This window comes from Triticum dicoccoides, chromosome 6A (assembly GCF_002162155.2).
Source record: "Triticum dicoccoides isolate Atlit2015 ecotype Zavitan chromosome 6A, WEW_v2.0, whole genome shotgun sequence".
In the NCBI taxonomy this organism is placed as follows: Eukaryota; Viridiplantae; Streptophyta; class Magnoliopsida; order Poales; family Poaceae; genus Triticum; species Triticum dicoccoides.
Window position 1 is genome coordinate 411,901,730 of NC_041390.1, and position 21,539 is coordinate 411,923,268.

The window sequence follows — 21,539 nt, forward strand, 5'->3', positions numbered from 1 at the left end:
GTAATATGCTACTTTGCAGGAATATCTTTTTTCCTTCTCAACAGTCAACACTTAGTCGGAAGCATTTTGTGTGCGAGGGTGGACCTTTGTAGGTCGTTTTAACAGCAAGATTTCATGGAGGACATGTTGCAACAGTATCATCATTGGCTTGGCTCTTCGACGAAGCTTTCAGGTTACAGCGCAAGCAGCCTCCAAATTTTGCAAATATGTCCTGTATGCATGCGTATACAGAAATATGCAGGTGGTTTTCTTCTGCAGTTCGTTATGCTGAAGATGTCACCACAATATCTTCCCTATTTGGCCCATTTGACTCAGCTTTGACGGCATAATCATTGGCAGCCTCCAAAATCTTGCAAACTTCTCTCCTGTACTGTACCAGAAGGTCCAGATCATGTTAGGAAGACATTGTCAAATGCTGTTTGTGGAACATCAAAGTACAGTTTCCATTTACCTATATCGTTCCTATTGTTTACATTAATTGAGGGTTGTGTGGTGCAGATCAACTTGGAGTCATTTTATCATCTTCTTGTCATATTCCTAATCAGTGATGTCTAACAACCAAGAGGTTGCCTGAAGCCCGGACATTTTGTTCTTTCATCAATTGTTATCAGATTGATCCCTTTAATCTGAATTACGGTGAAATAACTTCTGAATGCTGGATATTTCAATACAGTTATTATTTAAAGTGGGCAAATGGTTAGAATCCTAAACTATGCCATTTATTTCATGTTACAGATGTGAATTATCAGTACTCCATCTTGCCAGCATGGAGACCTTAAAATGAACAAGATGGTATGGCATACCTCCTCAGTTGCTCCAGATTTTATTTTTGATTGCAAAATGCACCACTTCTTCATGTTCACACCTATTAGGTGCACAAAGTTAAATGTAGTATTTACCCGCTACATCTTGTGCTGGATAAACATAGTAGGAATTTTCTAAAGGAAAACTTGATAGGAATTGAACTTACCAATCTTTATATCCACTTGACATGTTGAACTAGAGGTTGTCCTTAGAGACCACCTGCAGTGGATCTGTAACAGTGAAACCAAGGCATCAGCTGCAGTTGGCCTGCGGGGAAAAATATTTACGTATCTACTAGCCAAAGCAAGTATTTTGTGGTCTAACCTCGAGAAAAAAGTGGTTATAAATGGGAATTTTGTTTGTTGTTCACTAGCATTTATATCTTAGTAGGGTATGTTAAGAAAAAACTCCAGGTTTAGGTTCTAAATACTGTGCACAATTAACTGAAAGGGGGCTAACGTTATTAAATCGTGTCCAGAAGGGCACAAGTTTAATTTTTAACCACTTTAAAAGGTACTATTCTGCTTTTACTACATGTCAGAATCATGGATGTAGAATATGCCATAAGATGTATCCAAATACCTCAAAGTAAGAACCAAATGGGACATCGTGTGCTTGCTGCTTTGTTTCATAGATCTGAAATCAAATAAGAACAGATGCTTGCATTAAAGGCTGAAATAACACCATAAATTTAATTTGTAGTGATCTTTTTTTTTTGTTACCAGGTTTCTTTTGTCGTTTGAGAAAAAAACATGCTGCAATTCAGTTACCGCAGTGTCTGGAGGACACAAAGGACTGTGGCATAGTGACCTGAAAGTTACTTCGCGAACATTTCCACCGTACTCATCTGAGACATGCCACTTACTCAGCTGGAGAAAATAAAAACATTTGACTGTTACGTCGTCTAATGCTGGCAGCAACCAACTTGGTAAAAAAAATTGAGACCATGAAAATGATATGCCAATAGCGCAATTGACAAAATACACCTTTAAATCTGTATCTTTTCGTGCATTTCGGTACTGCTGGAAAAACATTGCATCATCACCTAGTATCACAGTGAAAAACTTCTCAGGTGTACCAGGGAAGGTATTCTGAAAAATCATACCATGTTGAAAATTAGGGAGATGAAAAGTAAATATGCATATTCAAAAATAGAAAATTATCTGGGATGCTCACACTGGTTATGTCTACAAGAACATGTTCATTGACGAAAGGTTGAAATGTGATAGTCAGTCCAATTCTTCTGTTTTCTGTCTTTATGTTGTCTGTTCTGCTGCTAATAACATTCATACTCTCTCCTTTAAGAAGCAAATGTGCACCCACCTACTTGTACAAGTACAGGTTGTCAGGTGGTTTCCCCAGAAGCAAATGAAAAGACCAAACAAGATTACTTTCTGAATACCTGCTTTTCGGCTTCCAATGTTGCTCGGTAACACTGCAGCGCTGTCTCTAGAGCTCGAAATGTACGGTTTCTGTTCCAGAAGGATGTGAACTTGTACCTTACGCTTCCTGAACCATTAAGGCAAGGATGCTCAATAGAAAAATCTGTAAATAGTAGTTTTGCAACATGGAAGATGAAAACAACAACAGCAGATCTATATTTCTAGGACTCGTTTTGCTGTTGGTGCCTTCGATAGTAAAGTTTTACCCGTGAAGGAGTATCAAATTGGAAATGGTCTAGTCCAAGCTCTCTGAAGTTAAAATTTCAGAAATCAGACATATAATCCATAATAACACCTAGTTTTCCAATTAGGCATGTGACTGAAATCTTCTAAGTTTTCAGAAAGCGTACACATCGAATCCATGATAGTATCTAGTTTTCCAACTAGGGGTGTGATTTATCTAACTTTGTAAAAAGATTCCATCGAAAAATAATTCATAATCTTGGTTCCAAGGAGGATGCCCAAGATTACACCAACAGAAAATAGTTTACCATTTTGGCAGCACAATGGAGATACTCCATGACCACCTGCGTCGGTATGAAGAAATATAGTAATAGCTGGGTTTATAAGGGAGTGCTGGCTCCTCCTTATCTGTGGGTGAAATCATGCATGTGTCAACCATCTCAACCATTTAAAATCAAATACTAAGGTCATAATAAGAGCTTCATAGGTTGCATACCTCATATATGTCTTGTAACGGAATGATCACCTAAAAATAATTGGATAATAAGAAAATTATATAAGGATGAATTTGTGAACAGAGAAAAGAATCTGAACTTGCTTGTCAATATATCCATACCGTACCGATTTTCTGCAGCAATGGCCTGATTACTGTGTGTTAGTTAGCAAGATTTATATTATTGAGTGACAATTTATTACCTCATGGATTTTCAGACGTGGCTGATATTATTTACCTTGCTCATAAGTTAAAACCATGCAAAGATCAGTTTGGGGTTTGCACTTTTAGAACATGTACTTACATTTAATTGCTTGGAGAATACGTGTGACTGGAAGCACAGATGCCATGAGGAGATGCACATACGCCCATACCGCAAGAAAGACCTCTCCAGAGCACAAGAATAACTGTGGTGAACAATCTGAAAGTAGGAAGGCAATCATTCGGTTCAGTTGAGTATGCAATACTGTATGTGCAATTATCATTTGCCGAGAATTAGTACTTCGTCATGAGGAAACTCGATTGTAGCGTGCAGAGGACCACTGTCTTCAGTCATCGCCAACCGTTGCCTAGTGAGTATCATCTTTCTCTGGGACTTGGCTCCGGTATACTGCTTAAAGAAGCTGGAAACATTTGGTGAAATAAGAAGGATGTTTGCCTACCCTCACAAATAATGCTGTTCATACTTCTCAAATCAATGTTACCTGTCAGAAGTCGACGACACTTTCTTTGAGCTAATACGCAAGCAGATCTGCAACCAGATACTTTGTGTTGTAAGCGGGATTGTACATGCGGTGCCTACTGTGATGAGGCACTGAGATGAGGAAGGCTGATTTATTATTCATAAATGCATATCCTACCTGACCAGATCTGCTGTCCAGGTCGTACCAAACGGCTCCTGTTTCGTCTTCGGCGAGGATAGCTATAGTGACAGATCCGATGACTTTGCGTTTGCATACATTGTCCCAGTCATAAACTGTTATGGTTACCTATCCAGAAAGTAAAAAATACATCACACATTTGAGCAAGCACGTCTGTGGCATCAAATGCGTGCGTTGGCATATCTTGTTTTCGCTGAAAACGTCTCAGTTTCAGCTTCTGCGTAAGAAACTTGCTGAGCAGATAAAGTTGATATGATGTTTGTGCCAGGTAGGTAACACCTTTGCTTTTGAATCATTGACAGGAGCGGTGCGACGGTCGTTGCTTGAGAGAAGCTGGCTATGATGCTGCACGGCCCCTGCATGCAAACATATGCACGCACTGCACTCTCCCATAGCTACTTTTGACAGCCTGCAGGCCATTGCTCAGTTCACTATTCAAAGCCTGAATCGACGATGGATGGCGTCAGGTGCACTCTAATTTACCCTATATTATCTGGACCACTGTCTTTCTGGGAAAGTGCCTTTCAAAATTTTATGATGCTTCTACTTTGTGCCACGGTTCCGAAAGATCGTCGGCAAGGCAAAGCCGGCCAGTACTACTATATGTATGCCGTGCTCTCTGAAGATTCTCAGAGAGAACGAAATAGAACTAAAAATAACGCAGCAGCACTGCATGGCGCAAAAGCATTGCTTTGTACTAACACGGCTGGCATACACCCTGTGCTTTTCTTTGCGGAGCATTTGTCTAATCTACTCCATCATGCCGTATTGCTCTTCTTTCACGCTCATAAGATATTCAAACTGGAATCGCACTTCTTATCAAAATGTAAGATCTTTTTTTAGGCTAGTTTAGCCGACAAAAACGTCTTATATTTTGGTACGGATGTGGTAGTATATACTGAGACATTCTTGTTCCTTTTTGAACCGAGACATCCATGATTAGAGTCTCGGCGGCAGTGGGCCCGCAGGGACGGCGGGTGGACTATTTGTGAGTGTGTGACGATGATTAAAAGCGACTTGTAGAGCGAATGGGTTCTAAACTATATTTCCAAAAGAACACCTTCCAGATTCTCAAGAGAGAAAAAAAAATCACATTTTCTATGTTCTAGGAGAAGAAAAAGCTAATCATCGTGTTTGCTGTGGATAGAGATGATCAAAGAATGTGTAGGAAGCTGTTCGTTCATAATCATACCTCAGCTGGAAGTTCTCTGGCCAGGAAGCTGAACGCCTCCCCCCACACGGGATTTCTTTGGCTAGGCACCATGGGACTGCACGCACAAACACAGTATGAACTCTATGAACACCTCGCTTGAATTGCAAAGCAACATTATACTCACTCCGTCCGAAAATAAGTGTCTCAACTAGGAATAAAAATGTAAGAAGAGGAGGGATTGTTATTACGCACCTGAAGCGCTTCTGCCCGCCGAGGGAGATGACGGCGTAGGGTTCGGCGGTCCCGTTCAGGTTGGCGCCGATCAGGTACTTGGCAGACACCAGCTCCAGCTGACGCAGCAACACATAAGCGGAGTAAGAACAGGCGCCGTTTCTCTCTTCTCTGCTAGCCAGGTGCTAGCTGTGTAGTAGCAGTACGTTGGAACTTGGATAAAAGTGTACCTTGATCACGTACGCGGTGGTGCTCCGAGAGCGAGAGCTGTCAGCCACAAGAGTGATCTGCAGGGTTCATCAGGGAAAATAAGCTGTGTTACCATTTGAGGGGGGAATGCAGATCTTGGTATGCACACGCCGTGTACACATGATCGATTGATCTCACCTCGTCGCCGGCGCATCCTGGTTCAGCGGCCGCCCTGCTTCCCTTTGCGCTGCCCCGCCTCCGCCCCCCTCGGTCTCGGTCATAGCTCTTAGTCGTGGGAGAGGAGGGGGAGGTGGCGGACGCGGTCTCCTCGAGGATGAGGAGCAGCGCGACGGCGGCGGCGAGAAGTGCCACGGCGGAGATGGCCACCTCCGCCTCCCACAGCGACGGCAGGAGGGATCTCAGCAACCACGAGCAGTGCGCGCCCATGGCCATGCTCACCGTCTCTTTGCTGTGACCTGTGAGGGAAGCAAAGATCGGTTAGCGGGGCATATAAAGTGCAACCAACCGTCGCCGTGGGTTTGGCTCCGAGGTGCATCCAGTGAGTCTCCCACAATGCGCCTGTCACGTCACGGTCTCACGGAGGCTTTTACGGATACCTCGCCGCGCGTCAACCTCCGAAACAAAATTGGTTGTTTGAAACATCATGTAACTGGCTCCCGCAATCGGACAGAGATCAGGTGACATGCACCTTTGCATGTCACCGTGTGCCTTGCGGCCCGAATTCAAATTTAAACATTGCGAAAAAATCTAAAAAAAACCATGCATATTCACAGCACATATTAAGATAACCCTTAAAAAAATTCAGATCAAAACTCGAAACATACATCGAGAAGCAAAAAAAAGAAACTCAGATGTGAATAGTATATAGAGAACCATTCACAACTATTCATGACAGATTTCTCTTTTTTGCTTCTCGGTGTATGTTTCAAATTTTGATCTGAATTTTTTAGGGGTTATCATAATATGTGATGTGAACATGCATGATTTTTTTCAGATTTTTTTGTAATGTTTAAATTTGAATTCAGGCCGCAAGGCACACGGTGACATGCAAAGGTGCATGTCACCTGATCTCTGTCCCCCGCAATCACATGGGTGCAAAGTACTTCTCTTGGGGTTGGGATCCTCTGCAGTATTGTATGGTGCTGTAGTGAGGATGACATGTGGGGCCGGGTCCACATGCCAGTGACTGTACTGTACCATACAGTACTGCAGAGGATCCCAACCCTTCTCTCAGAGACTGAGGACGTTTACCTTTCTTTACTTTCGGCCGGATTATGAATCAATAAGATCAAAACTTTCTTTACTTTTGGCCGGGTTATGAATCAATTAGATCGATCGCCTCGCGTGAGACATCCGTCTGATCTCCCACCACGTCAGCCGCAACCTTTATAACAACTAGATGATGCCCCGTACGTTGTTGTGGGAATATTTTGCAATATTTCAATGAGATTTTTGGTTACACGAAACATCAGTATTTGAAATAATAGTTTTTGAAAGTATATAAAAATTTGATGTAAATAGTATAATAGAATGGAATTTTACATGCATACATGGTTGCATGTTGAAGTAAATTTTTAATATACATAGTTGTATGTTTAGGTGTGCCTTTTCCTATGCATGTTGAATGATGAGGTGGCATGCTTGCATGTTGAAAGAAATATGTTAGTGGGGGCTAACTATTTAGATATAGAAGATGACCGTGTTGTGCTCGGTTGGTTTGCAACACAGACCTTGTTACGTTTGTGCGTATACATGACGTGTGCTTTGGTCATCCATTGCAACATGGAACAGTTTCATGGTGCGACTAGCAGCTTGAATGACATGGGCCTTTGATCCCCCATTGCGACATAAACCATAGCTCCACCTCTTACAACACAACTCATGTTGCAGCATCGGCAGCGAGCCCCCACGCTCCTCTGCACCATCCGGCCATGGACGACATGGAGGATGAGGAGGTGGGTGGACTTGTGCATGGGAGGCGACCATGCTTGTGCTCAATTGATGACCAGTGTGAACGCTGGCAGCCGCAAGGGATGTCAGCGATATATTGGGGGGGAGGGGGGGAAGAGGATCAAAGATTAGATGGATGGAGGAGACGGACGGCGACGACTGGAGGAACACCAACATCCGCGAGGGCCGCCGCAGCGATAGATGCGGAAAAGAAGCATGGGGATGAGTTAGTATGGAGTTGACTCGCACACTACATCTCACACAAAAACGATAAGCGGTGCGTTGGACAGCAAGGGGCGCGCGTCACCCGCGCGAGGTGGTGGATGCGCCCATGTTATCAGTCGGCTGACTGTAAGTTTTTTCCTTCTTTTTATGGATGGGAGATAAGGTTCATTTCTTGAAAAGATTGATCGGAACTAGGTAGAGTGGTTCTTTCCCGAAAGAACGGATACAAAGCAGAACTTAGATGCACTGCACACACACCATCAATCACACACGCGCACACACGCACACACGCATACCATGCCAACTGAAGACCGGACTCGTACAGCTTCAGAACTGAAACTTCTGCTATCTCGCTATCAACAAAAATGCCTACCCCATTGTAGATGATCTTTCTACCGAGCAATTCTAAAAACGGAAACCACTTTACTCCCATGAGCTAGCTATGTTTTTTCTTTAATAATAGAAACTTTATTGATACTTATTATGTGCTTGCACATTTCCATTTGCTAGAATTATTCTAGTGAGCCCTCCTATGGTGAACAAAAAGATGAACCCTACAACAAATAACATGGGTGTTTTGTATGGTATCGAACCTCCCCACATGGTAGCGATCCAATTAAAGATTTTGATTCCCGTGGGCACAACTATGATCATGGTAGCTGGGATGAAGTAGGCACGTATATCAACGTCTAAGCTCACAGTAAACATATGATGAGCCCAAACTAGAGTTCACCTCTAGTGTAGCCATGGTTGGTTATCATGCTAGAACACAATATGCATCACAATATGTGGATTGGCTAAATAATTTATATGTTGTACACTTTTCTTATTTTTAGCTACCTCACCCCACATGTCACGTTAATTTTATTTTGATTTATTGAAGAATGCACTGTGGAATTTCGTTAATGTTCTCTTCCAAAAGGAAAATTGACGATCTTCCTTGGGCAAACTTTCACCATATTCAATTCCTCCGGCTTTGCCAATGCCCTGGCATCACCATTTACTCATTTTAGAAACAAAAAAGGCTTTCCTTCTTTGGTGCTTACATCTTGTACTTGTAACACAGAAATCTATATATGTACATGCCGTTTGACTTAGATGATTAGACCTGGACAATGGGAAAACAATTATAAGTTGCAAAAATATTTAGCTTAGAATGAAGTATAAGGCATAGAGCTACATGTCCACGACTTAATTTTTTTTTTGAACATTGTCCACGACTTATTTGGTATACATTAGGTTGCTTGTAAATAGACGACCTCCTACAAAGCGTCCGTTCACACTTTTCTAACTTTTCTCTTAATACGTGATGAAGGGGTCACATACCTCATGTATGAAAAAGTTCAAATTGGTCAGGTGACAATACTATGATTTTCCTTCTGATGTTGTAATTTATAAAAGAATAATATCCTGTTAGTGGAAGCACTAGTCTTGAGAGATGGCAAAATAAGATCTGTCATTTGAGACAATTTTTGCGAGATTGGGCCAGAAATGAAAGTGAGCTTTACAAACAAGAAAAAGAGCGATTTACTCGTCTGATCGAAGCTTTAGATTTAAAAGCTGAAACTAACTTGCTTACGGTGAATGAGCAAAGTTCCAAGTCCGAAGTTGAGCAAGGCCTACGAGCTCTTCTTAGAGAGGAGTTCAAATGGGCAATGCGTGCCAAAGTGCTTAAGGTTGTCCAAGGGGATGACAATACACAATTTTTCATATAATTGCGAATGACAAACATAGGAAGAAGAAAATCATTCAGCTTGAACAAGACGAGTGGACAATTTTGGGGCATGAGAATCTGAAAGCTTATATCTCCAACTACTATAAACAACTGTTTGGCCATCCGGAAGCAAGTACGGTGACCCTAGACGAAACTTTAATTGGAGATATTCCTCAACTCCAGGTAGAAGAGAACGATATTTTAGCTGCACCGTTTACTGAGAAGGAGATTCTGAACGCAATCTCACAAATGAAATCGAATAAAGCACCAGGACTAGACGGGTTTCCAGCTGAATTCTATAAGAAATGTTGGCATATTATTAAAGATGATCTTATGCCTATGTTTCATGATTTCTTTAACGGTCATTTAGAGTTGTTTCATCTTAACTTTGGTATGATCACGCTATTGCCAAAGAAAGACGAGGCAGTACGGATTGAACAGTTCAGGCCAATTTGTCTTCTTAACGTGAGTTTCAAAATCTTCACAAAGGTGGGGACCAATAGATTGACACAGATCGCGCATTCAGTGGTACAACCGAGTCAAACAACGTTCATGCCAGGGCGACATATACTTGAAGGGGTGGTCGTTTTGCATGAAACGTTACATGAAATCCATTCGAAGAAGCTTGATGGGGTTATCTTCAAAGTGGATTTCGAGTAGGCGTATGATAAAGTAAAGTGGCCCTTCCTACAGCAGGCAATGCGCATGAAAGGATTTAGCGAGGTCTGGCGGAACCAAGTGGGTTCTCTAGTCCAGAAGGGTAGTGTCAGAATCAAGGTTAACAATGATATCGGTCATTATTTTCAGACACACAAGGGTTTGAGACAAGGAGATTTCATGTCTCCTCTCTTGTTTAATATAGTGGCCGATATGTTGGCCATTCTCATTGGCGGGGCCAAACGGCATGGGCAAGTGGAGGGGTTAGTTCCTCATCTAGTTGATGGAGGAGTATCCATTCTACAGTATGCTGACGACACTATCTTATTCATGGAACACGACATTGCTAAGGCGCGTAATATGAAACTTATATTATGCCTCCTCGAACAATTGTCTGGTTTAAAGATAAGCTTTGACAAAAGTGAGTTGTTCTGCTTTGGGAGGGCCAAAGACGAACAAGACACATATAAACAATTGTTTGGATGTGAATTGGGCTCTTTACCTTTTAGTTATTTGGGCATACCGATCCACCACCGTAAGTCATCTAATAAAGAATGAAAATGTATCAAAGATCGAATAGAAAAAAAGCTGAGCTGCTAGAAGGGTAAGCTTATGTCTTATGGAGGTCGGCTAGTGCTGATTAACTCAGCACTGACTAGTATGCCGATGTTCCTACTATCATTCTTCGAGATTCCAAAAGAGGTACGGAAACGACTTGATTTCTTCAGATCTCGATTCTTCTGGCAGTCAGATGAGGCCAAGAGGAAATACCGTATCGCGCAATGGGACATTCTTTGTCGACCAAAAGACCAGGGCGGTCTCGATATTGAGAACTTAGAAATCAAGAACAAATGCCTTATGAGCAAATGGCTCTACCGGTTAGAGACTGAGCCGGAGGGTATGTGGGCACAGATTTTGCGTAATAAGTATCTACAGTCGAAAACACTCGCTCAGGTTACCATGAGACCAATCGACTCGCCATTCTAGAAAGGGCTTATGAGAGTGAAGGACTTTTTCTTTCCTAGGGTCAAATTCCTAGTTGGCAATGGGATGTCAACAAGGTTTGGAAAGGATACGTGGTTAGGAGAGACGCCCCTGGCCGTACAATATCCCACCTTCTATAACATTGTGTAACGTAAGGAGGATTACATAGGCACAGTTCTACATACGAGCCCATTGAATATCCAGTTCAGACATGCGTTAGTTGGTGAGCATTGGACTGCATGGATGCACTTGGTTCGGAGATTGATAGATGTTCACCTCTCCGACCAACCAGATTCGACGCAATGGAAACTAGCTAAGAATGGGGGTTTTACAGTAAAATCTTTCTATTTGGATTTGGTTAATTCTGGCCCAATCTCGAGATCGTTGCATATTTGGAAGATTAAGGTTCCTTTGCGCATTAAAATCTTTATGTGGTTTGTCCACAAACAAGTGATTCTTACAAAGGACAACTTAATCAAGAGGAGATGGGTAGGCGGTCCATGATGTTGCTTTTGTGATCATGATGAAACAATACAACATTTATTTCTTGAATGCCCACTCGCCAAATTACTTTGGGGAACGATTCATATAGCCTTTAACATTATTCCTCTAGTTGACATTACATCGTTGTTTGGAACATGGTTAACTGGGGTTGAACATACTACGGCGGCTCATATTCGGATTGAAATATATGCGCTTTTGTGGGCTATATGGAATTGCAGAAATGATTTGATATTTAACAGACAACACAAAACTTTCTTGCAGATCATCTTCAGAGCTACTGCTTGGATCCGTACGTGGTCCTTACTCACTCCTATGGAATCCAGGGAGCCTTTGATTACTGGGTGCAATCAGAAGATGGTAGCACGAGTTTTATTCAACCGGTTCGGATGACGGTCGCATAACATGATAAGATTCTAGCGAGCTTATCCTTCCTTTTGCCATTCCGGTTGTGATTGTCGGCATGAACTATGTTTTTTATTTTCGCTCCATTTGCGAGCTGTAATACTTTGACGACTTTGTGCTTTTTTGCGAACTTTTAATAAAATGGCTGCATGCATCATTATGATGCAGAGGCCGGGGTACACTTTCATTTCCAAAAAAAATTTATAAAAGAAAATATTTTTGTAAAAATATCTAAAACATGGCATCTTGTATTTATGAATGGTGGGAGGTAGCTGTATTTTCGAACTAAGTTGATCATTGTGGTGTACTATTAATATAACCAATCATCTTTTCTTTCTGTTAATGACGACTCGGATGATTAGAGGAGATGATACACCAAATTAGGGGACCCCCTAAACTAGTGTATGCGGCTCATAGTAGCATCATAGCAGGAAAAGAGATTACTAGTAACAGCCCAATGAGACTATCCAGTACTAATGCCCCAGCCAAAGAGTTTTGTTCTTGAAACTAGGCAATGATTAGGTAAACACTTTCGAACTGATAGTCCATATAATTAGTAGTGAACCGACGCTCCACAAGTATCTTCCATGCCGTTTTGCTATTATATATATTTGGCCGAGCTGTAAAGTTTGCGAGACATGGTGGCGGGCTGGGCGGCGGGGAAGAAGAATGGAAAACAACGAAAAGCTCTACGTCTCCGCGGCGCCCGATTGCGTCAGCAATCATTGGATTCACTGATCCAGCACCAACTCTATGCTTTTCTATGTCCTCCGAGCGCCAACTAATTCGGATGGGAGAGAGTACCATGAAAAGGGAGAGCCACGGCCGCGAGTAAATTACATCAGCAGTCGTTGTACTTGAGGTATATGTTCACTTTGGTAAGTGAATTCCAATGTACCCATAAGACAGTCATAAAAAGGGTTTAAGTTATACCCCCCGTTTCGAATTAATTGTAGCAGGTATGGGTGTATTTAGATGTATTTTAGTTCTAGATACATCCATTTCTACGGCGAGTAATTTGGAACGGAGGGAGTACTTGACTAGCAAACAAACCTGTTGTTGGATGATTAGAGGGACAATGATATTCCCAGCCCATCAGGGTTCAAGTACTGGTGCTCGCATTATTTCTGAATTTATTTCAGAATTTCCGTCGATGCGCTTTCAGTGGGAGGAGACGTTCTCGTTAACAACGAGGAACCTATGGTGATTTCGTAAATCTCAAGATAATATGCCGACCCAGTCTCTCGAAGGTGCTCATAAGGGTAGGATAAGTGTATGCGCATATATATGAGCACTTGCGTCTGTACTGTATTAAAAAAAGTTATACTTGACTACCACCAAAGATATTTGCTACGGTATTCAGGATACATACAAAATAATGATCTTTTTTTAAAAGTTATACTTGACTATCACCAGAGATATTTGCTACAGTATTCATGATACATGCAAAATAATGATTTTTTTCATTATCGATCTTGATTACCAAGAGTTCGTTATAAGAGTTGTGTTAAAAGCATCTCCAAGGGATCTCCAAAATGCTCGGCTTCAGCCGGCTGATTTCTCGATAGTAATCCACCGCATCGACTGGGTGCCATGCGTCCTGTTGTGGACCTTATCTCTTCGCTCTGTCTCCTACCTTTCTCTTTCACCTACATCTCCCCCAATTGCCAAGCTCTTCGCTGCTACTCGGGGTGTACCTCGATTGGGGCCGCTGAAGGGGATATGAGGGGCACCTAGGTGCTTCAGGGGATGCCCACGTTACTGCGATGGAGGCGTTGGGGATGGGGCAAGCGCCCTGCGTGTCACCGCCATAGCCCGCGTGCTTCATCGGTCCATCCTCGGATGCATCACGCGAGCTGCTCACTAGGATTGCAACAGAACCTGTGTTGCGGAAACATAGTCGATGTTGGGGAAACATAGCTGCTTCAAAAACATCTCTCGTGCTTCAACAACAACGGCGGAGCTGCAAGAAAGAGGTAACCGCTATGGCGGGATGTTTCTGAAACATGGCCTATGTTGCAGAAGTCCATGAGACTACGAAAAAAATCCGCAACATAATCTTTGTTGGAACGCAACACAAGCTCTGTTGCAAATGTTTCCATAACACGAGCTCTGTTGCAAAGCTTCTGCAACACTGCCTCTGATGGTACGGGGCTGGGCCACTGGATGGTGTTGGGGAACGTAGTAATTCAAAAAAATTCCTACGATCACGCAAGATCTATCTAGGAGATGTATAACAATGATACGGGGAAAATGTGTCCACGTACCCTCGTAGACCGAGAGCGGAAGCGTTATGTTAACGCGGTTGATGTAGTCGAACATCTTCACGATCCAACCAATCCAAGTACCGAACGTGCGGCACCTCTGTGTTCAGCAAACGTTCAGCTCGATGACGTCCCTAGAGCTCTTGATCCAGTAGAGGGTCGAGGAAGAGTTCTGTCAGCACGACGGCGTGGCGACAGTGTTGGTGATGTGATCCGCGCAGGGCTTCGCCTAAGCACTACGATAATATGACCGAGGTGGTAAACTGTGGAGGGGGCACTGGACAAGCCTAAGACAAATGTTGGTGTGCCTTTGGGGTGCCCCCCGCCCCTGTATATAAAGGAGGAGGGGAGGAGGCGGCCGGCCTAGGGGGCGCACCAAAGGGGGGAGTCCAACTAGGACTCCCAATCCTAGTTGGACTCGCTTTCCTTTTCCGGAGGAGGGAAAGAGGGAAGGGAGAGGAAGAGGAGAAGGAAAGGGAGGGGGCACCCCTCCCTAGTCCAATTCAGACTCCCTATAGGGAGGGGGCGCGACCACCCCTTGTGGGATGCCTCCCCTCTCCCCTATGGCCCGTGTAGGCCCAATATTCCCCCGGGGGGTTCCGGTAACCCTTCGGTACTCCGAAAAAAATACCCGAATCACTCGGAACCATTCCGATGTCTGAATACAACCTTCCAATATATGAATCTTTACCTCTCTCCATTTAGAGACTCCTCGTCATGTCTGTGATCTCATCCGGGACTCCGAACAAACTTCGGTCAGCAAAACACATAACTCATAATACAAATCGTCAACAAACGTTAAGTGTGCGGACCCTATGGGCTCGAGAACTATGTAGACATGACGGAGACACATCTCCGGTCAATAACCAATAGCGGAACTTGGATGCTCATATTAGCTCCTACATATTCTATGAAGATCTTTATCGGTCAAATCGCACAACAACATACGTTGTTTCCTTTGCCATCGGTATGTTACTTGCCCGAGATTTGATCGTCGGTATCATCATACTTAGTTCAATATCGTTACCGGCAAGTCTCTTTACTCGTTTCATAATGCATCATCCCATAACTAACTCATTAGTCACATTGCTTGCAAGGCTTATAGTGATGTGCATTACCGAGAGGGCCCAGAGATACCTCTCCGATACACGGAGTGACAAATCCTAATCTCGATCTATGCCAACTCAACAAACACCTTCAGAGACACCTGTAGAACATATTTATAATCAACCAGTTACGTTGTGATGTTTGATAGCGCACAAAGTGTTCCTTCGATATTCGGGAGTTGCATAATCTCATAGTCAGAGGAATATGTATAAGCCATGAAGAAAGCAATAGCAATAAAACTAAATGATCATTATGCTAAGCTAACAGATGGATCTTGTCCATCACATCATTCTCTAATGATGTGACCCCTGTTGGAAATATGCCCTAGAGGCAATAATAAAAATATTATTATATTTCAATGTTCATGATAAATGTCTTTTATTCATGCTATAACTGTATTATCCGGAAATCGTAATACACGTGTGAATACTTAGACCACAATATGTCCCTGGTGAGCCTCTAGTTGACCAGCTCGTTGTGATCAACAGATAGTCATGGTTTCCTGACTATGGACATTGGATGTCGTTGATAACGGGATCACATCATTAGGAGAATGATGTGATGGACAAGACCCAATCCTAAGCATAGCATAAAAGATCGTGTAGTTCGTTTTGCTAGAGCTTTGCCAGTGTCAAGTATCTCTTCCTTCGACCATGAGATCGTGTAACTCCCGGATACCGTAAGAGTGCCTTGGGTGTATCAAACGTCACAACGTAACTGGGTGACTATAAAGGTGCATTACAGGTATCTCGGAAAGTATCTGTTGGGTTGACACGGATCGAGACTGGGATTTGTCACTCCGTATGACGGAGAGGTATCTCTGGGCCCACTCGGTAATGCATCATCATTATGAGCTCAATGTGACCAAGGTGTTGGACACGGGATCATGCATTACGGTACGAGTAAAGTGACTTGCCAGTAACGAGACTGAACAAGGTATTGGGATACCGACGATCGAGTCTCGGGCAAGTAACGTACCGATTGACAAAGGGAATTGCATACAGGGTTTGATCGAATCCTCGACATCGTGGTTCATCCGATGACAACATCGAGGAGCATGTGGGAGCCATCATGGGTATCCAGATCCCGCTGTTGGTTATTGACTGAGAGCGTCTCGGTCATGTCTGCATGTCTCCCGAACCCGTAGGGTCTACACACTTAAGGTTCGGTGATGCTAGGGTTATTAGGAAGACTAGTATGTGACTACCGAATGTTGTTCGGAGTCCCGGATGGGATCCTGGACGTCACGAGGAGATCCGGAAGGGTCCGGAGGTAAAGATTTATATATGGGAAGTTGTCAAACGGACACCGGGAAGTTTCGGGGTCATACCGGTATTGTACCGGGGCCACCGGAAGGGTTCCGGGGGTCCACCGGGAGGGGCCACCCCTCCCGGGGGGCCACATGGGCTGCGTGGGGCAGGGAGCCAGCCCCTGGTGGGCTGGCCGCACCCCCCTCCCTTGGGCCCATGCGCCTAGGGTTGAGGGGGAACCCTAGAGGGGGCGCCCCCCTTGGCTTGGGGGGCAAGCCACCCTCTCCCCTCTCCCCTAGGCCGCCGCACCCCCCCTAGATGGGTTCTAGGGGACCGGCCCCCCTTCTCCCTTCCCCCTATAAATAGAGGGGTGAGGGGAGGGCAGCTGCACCACCCTCCAAGGCGCAGCCCTCCCCTCTCCAACACCTCTCCTCCTCCGTTGTGTGCTTGGCGAAGCCCTGTCGGAGTACTGCCTCTCCACCATCACCACGCCGTCGTGCTGCCGGTGGAGCTGTCTTCCTCAACCTCTCCTTCCCCTTGTTGGATCAAGAAGGAGGAGACGTCTCCCGTCCCGTACGTGTGTTGAACGCGGAGGTGCTGTCCGTTCAGCACTTGGTCATCGGTGATTCGAATCACGTCGAGTACGACTACATCATCACCTTGCAAGCTTCCGCACGCGATCTACAAGTGGTATGTAGATGCAAACTCTCTCCCTTGACTCGTTGCTTAGATGAACTCATAGATGGATCTTGGTGAAACCGTAGGAAAAATTTTAATTTTCTGCAACGTTCCCCAACAGTGGCATCATGAGCTAGGTCTATGCGTAGTTCTCTTTGCACGAGTAGAACACAATTTTGTTGTGGGCGTGGATTTTGTCATCTTACTTGCCTCTACTAGTCTTTTCTTGCTCAACGGTATTGTGGGATGAAGCGGCCCGGACCAACCTTACACGTACGCTTACGTGAGACCGGTTCCACCGACTGACATGCACTAGTTGCATAAGGTGGCTGGCGGGTGTCTGTCTCTCCCACTTTAGTTGGAGCGGAATCGATGAACAGGGCCCTTATGAAGGGTAAATAGAAGTTGACAAAATCACGTTGTGGTGATTCGTAGGTAAGAAAATGTTCTTGCTAGAACCCAATTGCAGCCACGTAAAAGATGCAACAACAAATTAGAGGACGTCTAACTTGTTTTTGCAGCGATTGATCATGTGATGTGATATGGCCAGAAGTTGTGATTGAATGATGAATTGTGATGTATGAGATCATGTTCTTTGTAATAGGATTCACGACTTGCATGTCGATGAGTATGACAACCGGCAGGAGCCATAGGAGTTGTCTTTATTTTTTGTATGACCTACGTGTCATTGAATAACGCCATGTAAACTACTTTACTTTATTGCTAAACGTTAGTCATAGAAGTAGAAGTAGTCGTTGGCGTGACAACTTCATGAAGACACGATGATGGAGATCATGATGATGGAGAACATGGTGTCAAGCCTGTGACAAGATGATCATGGAGCCCCGAAGATGAAGATCAATGGAGCTATATGATATTGGCCATATCATGTCACAACTATATAATTGCATGTGATGTTTATTATGTATTATGCATCTTGTTTACTTAGGACGACGGTAATAAATAAGATGATCCCTTATAAAATTTCAAGAAGTGTTCTCCCCTAACTGTGCACCGTTGCTACAGTTCGTCGCTTCTAAGCACCACGTGATGATCGGGTGTGATGGATTCTTACGTTCACATACAACGGGTGTAAGACAGTTTTACACAGCGAAAACACTTAGGGTTAACTTGACGAGCCTAGCATGTGCAGACATGGCCTCGGAACACGGAGACTGAAAGGTCGAATACGAATCGTATGGAAGATACGATCAACATGAGAATGTTCACCGACGATAACTAGTCCGTCTCACGTGATGATCAGACACGGGCTAGTCGACTCGGATCGTGTAACACTTAGATGACTAAAGGGATGTCTAATCTGAGTGGGAGTTCATAATTTGATTAGAACTTAATTATCATGAACTTAGTCTAAAACCTTTGCAAATATGTCTTGTAGATCAATGGCCAACGCTAATGTCAACATGAACTTCAACGCGTTCCTAGAGAAAACCAAGCTGAAAGATGATGGCAGCAACTATACGGACTGGGTCCGGAACCTGAGGATCATCCTCATAGCTGCCAGGAAACAATATGTCCTAGAAGGACCGCTAGGTGACGCTCCCGTCCCAGAGAACCAAGACATTATGAATGCTTGGCAAACTCGCGCTGATGATTACTCCCTCGTTCAGTGCGGCATGCTTTACAGCTTAGAACCGGGGCTCCAAAAGCGTTTTGAGCACCACGGAGCATATGAGATGTTCGAAGAGCTGAAACTAGTTTTTCAAGCTCATGCCCGGGTCGAGAGATATGATGTCTCCGACAAGTTCTATAGTTGTAAGATGGAGGAAAACAGTTCTGTCAGTGAGCACATCCTGAAGATGTCTGGGTTGCACAACCGTATGACCCAGCTGAACATTAACCTCCCAGATGAGGCGGTCATTGACAGAATCCTCCAGTCGCTCCCACCAAGCTACAAGAGCTTTGTGATGAACTACAACATGCAGGGGATGGAAAAGACCATTCCTGAAGTGTTCTCGATGCTGAAGTCAGCAGAGGCTGAAATCAAGAAAGAACATCAAGTGTTGATGGTCAATAAGACCACTAAGTTCAAGAAGGGCAAGGGTAAGAAGAACTTCAAGAAGGACGGCAAGGAGGTTGCCGCGCCTGGTAAGCCAGTTACCGGGAAGAAGTCAAAGAATGGACCTAAGCCTGAGACTGAGTGCTTTTATTGCAAGGGGAAGGGTCACTGGAAGCGGAACTGCCCCAAATACTTAGCGGATAAGAAGGCCGGCAACACCATAGGTATATTTGATATACATGTGATTGATGTGTACCTTACCAGTACTCGTAGTAACTCCTGGGTATTTGATACCGGTGTCGTTGCTCATATTTGTAACTCACAGCAGGAGCTGCGGAATAAACGGAGACTGGCGAAGGACGAGGTGACGATGCGCGTCGGGAATGGTTCCAGAGTCGATGTGATCGCTGTCGGCACGCTGCCTCTACATTTACCTACGGGATTAGTTTTGAACCTTAATAATTGTTATTTAGTGCCAAGTTTGAGCATGAACATTGTATCTGGATCTCGTTTAATACGAGATGGCTACTCATTTAAGTCTGAGAATAATGGTTGTTCGATTTATATGAGAGATATGTTTTATGGTCATGCTCCGATGGTCAATGGTTTATTCTTAATGAATCTCGAGCGTAATATTACACATGTTCATAGTGTAGATGCCAAAAGATTTAAAGTTGATAACGATAGTCCCACATACTTGTGGCACTGCCGCCTTGGTCACATTGGTGTCAAGCGCATGAAGAAGCTCCATGCCGATGGACTTTTAGAGTCTCTTGATTATGAATCGTTTGACACGTGCGAACCATGCCTTTTGGGCAAAATGACCAAGACTCCGTTCTCCGGAACAATGGAGCGAGCAACCAACTTGTTGGAAATCATACATACCGATGTGTGCGGTCCAATGAGTGTTGAGGCTCGCGGAGGATATCGTTATGTTCTCACTCTCACTGATGACTTGAGTAGATATGGGTATGTCTACTTAATGAAACACAAGTTTGAGACCTTTGAAAAGTTCAAGGAATTTCAGAATGAGGTAGAGAATCAACGTGACCGAAAGATAAAATTCTTACAATCAGATCGTGGAGGAGAATACTTAAGTCACGAATTTGGTACACACTTAAGGAAATGTGGAATCGTTTCACAGCTCACGCCGCCTGGAACACCTCAGCGAAACGGTGTGTCCGAACGTCGTAATCGCACCCTATTGGATATGGTGCGGTCTATGATGTCTCTTACCGATTTACCGCTATCATTTTGGGGATACGCTCTAGAGACAGCTACATTCACTTTAAATAGGGCACCGTCTAAATCCGTTGAGACGACACCGTATGAATTATGGTTTGGAAAGAAACCTAAGCTGTCGTTTCTAAAAGTTTGGGGATGCGATGCTTATGTCAAGAAACTTCAACCTGAAAAGCTCGAACCCAAGTCGGAAAAATGCGTATTCATAGGATACCCTAAGGAAACTGTCGGGTATACCTTCTACTTAAGATCCGAAGGCAAGATCTTTGTTGCCAAGAACAGATGCTTTCTGGAAAAAGAGTTTCTCTTGAAAGAAGTAAGTGGGAGGAAAGTAGAACTCGATGAAGTACTACCTCTTGAGCGGGAAAGTGGCGCAGCGCAGGAAACCGTTCCTGTGATGCCCACACCAACTGAAGAGGAAAACAATGATGATGATCAAGGTACTTCGGATCAAGTTACTGCTGAACTTCGTAGGTCCACAAGGACACGTTCCGCACCAGAGTGGTACGGCAACCCTGTCCTGGAAATCATGTTGTTAGACAACAATGAACCTTCGAACTATGAAGAAGCGATGGCGGGCCCGGATTCCAACAAATGGCTTGAAGCCATGAAATCCGAGATAGAATCCATGTATGAAAACAAAGTATGGACTTTGACAGACTTGCCCGATGATCGGCGAGTGATAGAAAACAAATGGATCTTTAAGAAGAAGACGGACGCGGATGGTAATGTTACAATCTATAAGGCTCGGCTTGTCGCTAAGGGTTATCGACAAGTTCAAGGGATTGACTACGACGAGACTTTCTCTCCCGTAGCGAAGCTGAAGTCCGTCCGAATCATGTTAGCAATTGCCGCATACTATGATTATGAGATATGGCAAATGGACGTCAAAACGGCATTCCTTAACGGGCATCTTAAGGAAGAACTGTATATGATGCAGCCGGAAGGTTTTGTCGATCCTCGGAACGCTAACAAAGTATGCAAGCTCCAGCGATCCATTTATGGACTGGTGCAAGCATCTCGGAGTTGGAACATTTGCTTTGATGAGATGATCAAAGCGTTTGGGTTTTATGCAGACTTATGGAGAAGCCTGCGTTTACAAGAAAGTGAGTGGGAGCTCTGTAGCATTTCTCATATTATATGTA

The 21,539-nt window shown here is 44.0% G+C and overlaps 1 protein-coding gene across 3 annotated transcripts; it reads right to left on the reverse strand.

Moving 5' to 3' along the window:
- Nucleotides 1–121: 121 nt before the first annotated feature.
- Nucleotides 122–5,923, reverse strand: LOC119317057 (BAG-associated GRAM protein 1-like). 3 transcript variants are annotated; one of them, XM_037591451.1, is made up of 18 exons: nucleotides 5,575–5,921; nucleotides 5,418–5,474; nucleotides 5,209–5,306; nucleotides 4,996–5,071; nucleotides 3,783–3,911; nucleotides 3,627–3,673; nucleotides 3,425–3,545; nucleotides 3,227–3,343; nucleotides 2,926–2,955; nucleotides 2,738–2,837; nucleotides 2,207–2,313; nucleotides 1,981–2,127; nucleotides 1,791–1,895; nucleotides 1,527–1,673; nucleotides 1,387–1,440; nucleotides 971–1,034; nucleotides 804–865; nucleotides 122–370 (listed from the first exon to the last, which is right to left on the reverse strand). In XM_037591451.1, the coding sequence occupies exons 1-18, from the start codon at nucleotides 5,827–5,829 to the stop codon at nucleotides 263–265; spliced, it is 1,824 nt and encodes a 607-aa protein (XP_037447348.1). In that variant the 5' UTR covers nucleotides 5,830–5,921; the 3' UTR covers nucleotides 122–262. The 3 variants fall into 3 exon arrangements, with proteins under 3 accessions (XP_037447348.1, XP_037447346.1, XP_037447347.1); XM_037591449.1 differs by having other exon boundaries at nucleotides 1,527–1,895; nucleotides 5,575–5,922; XM_037591450.1 differs by having other exon boundaries at nucleotides 264–365; nucleotides 1,527–1,895; nucleotides 5,575–5,923.
- Nucleotides 5,924–21,539: the final 15,616 nt, after the last annotated feature.

Coding starts and splice junctions, on each gene's coding strand:
- LOC119317057 (XM_037591449.1), bottom strand. CDS start 5,829: ATGGCCATGGGCGCGCACTGCTCGTGGTTGCTGAGATCCCTCCTGCCG. Junction 3,912..4,995: donor CCAGAGAACTTCCAGCTGAG/GTATGATTATGA, acceptor CTTTCTGGATAG/GTAACCATAACAGTTTATGA. Junction 2,128..2,206: donor CATTGGAAGCCGAAAAGCAG/GTATTCAGAAAG, acceptor TTGTACAAGTAG/GTGGGTGCACATTTGCTTCT.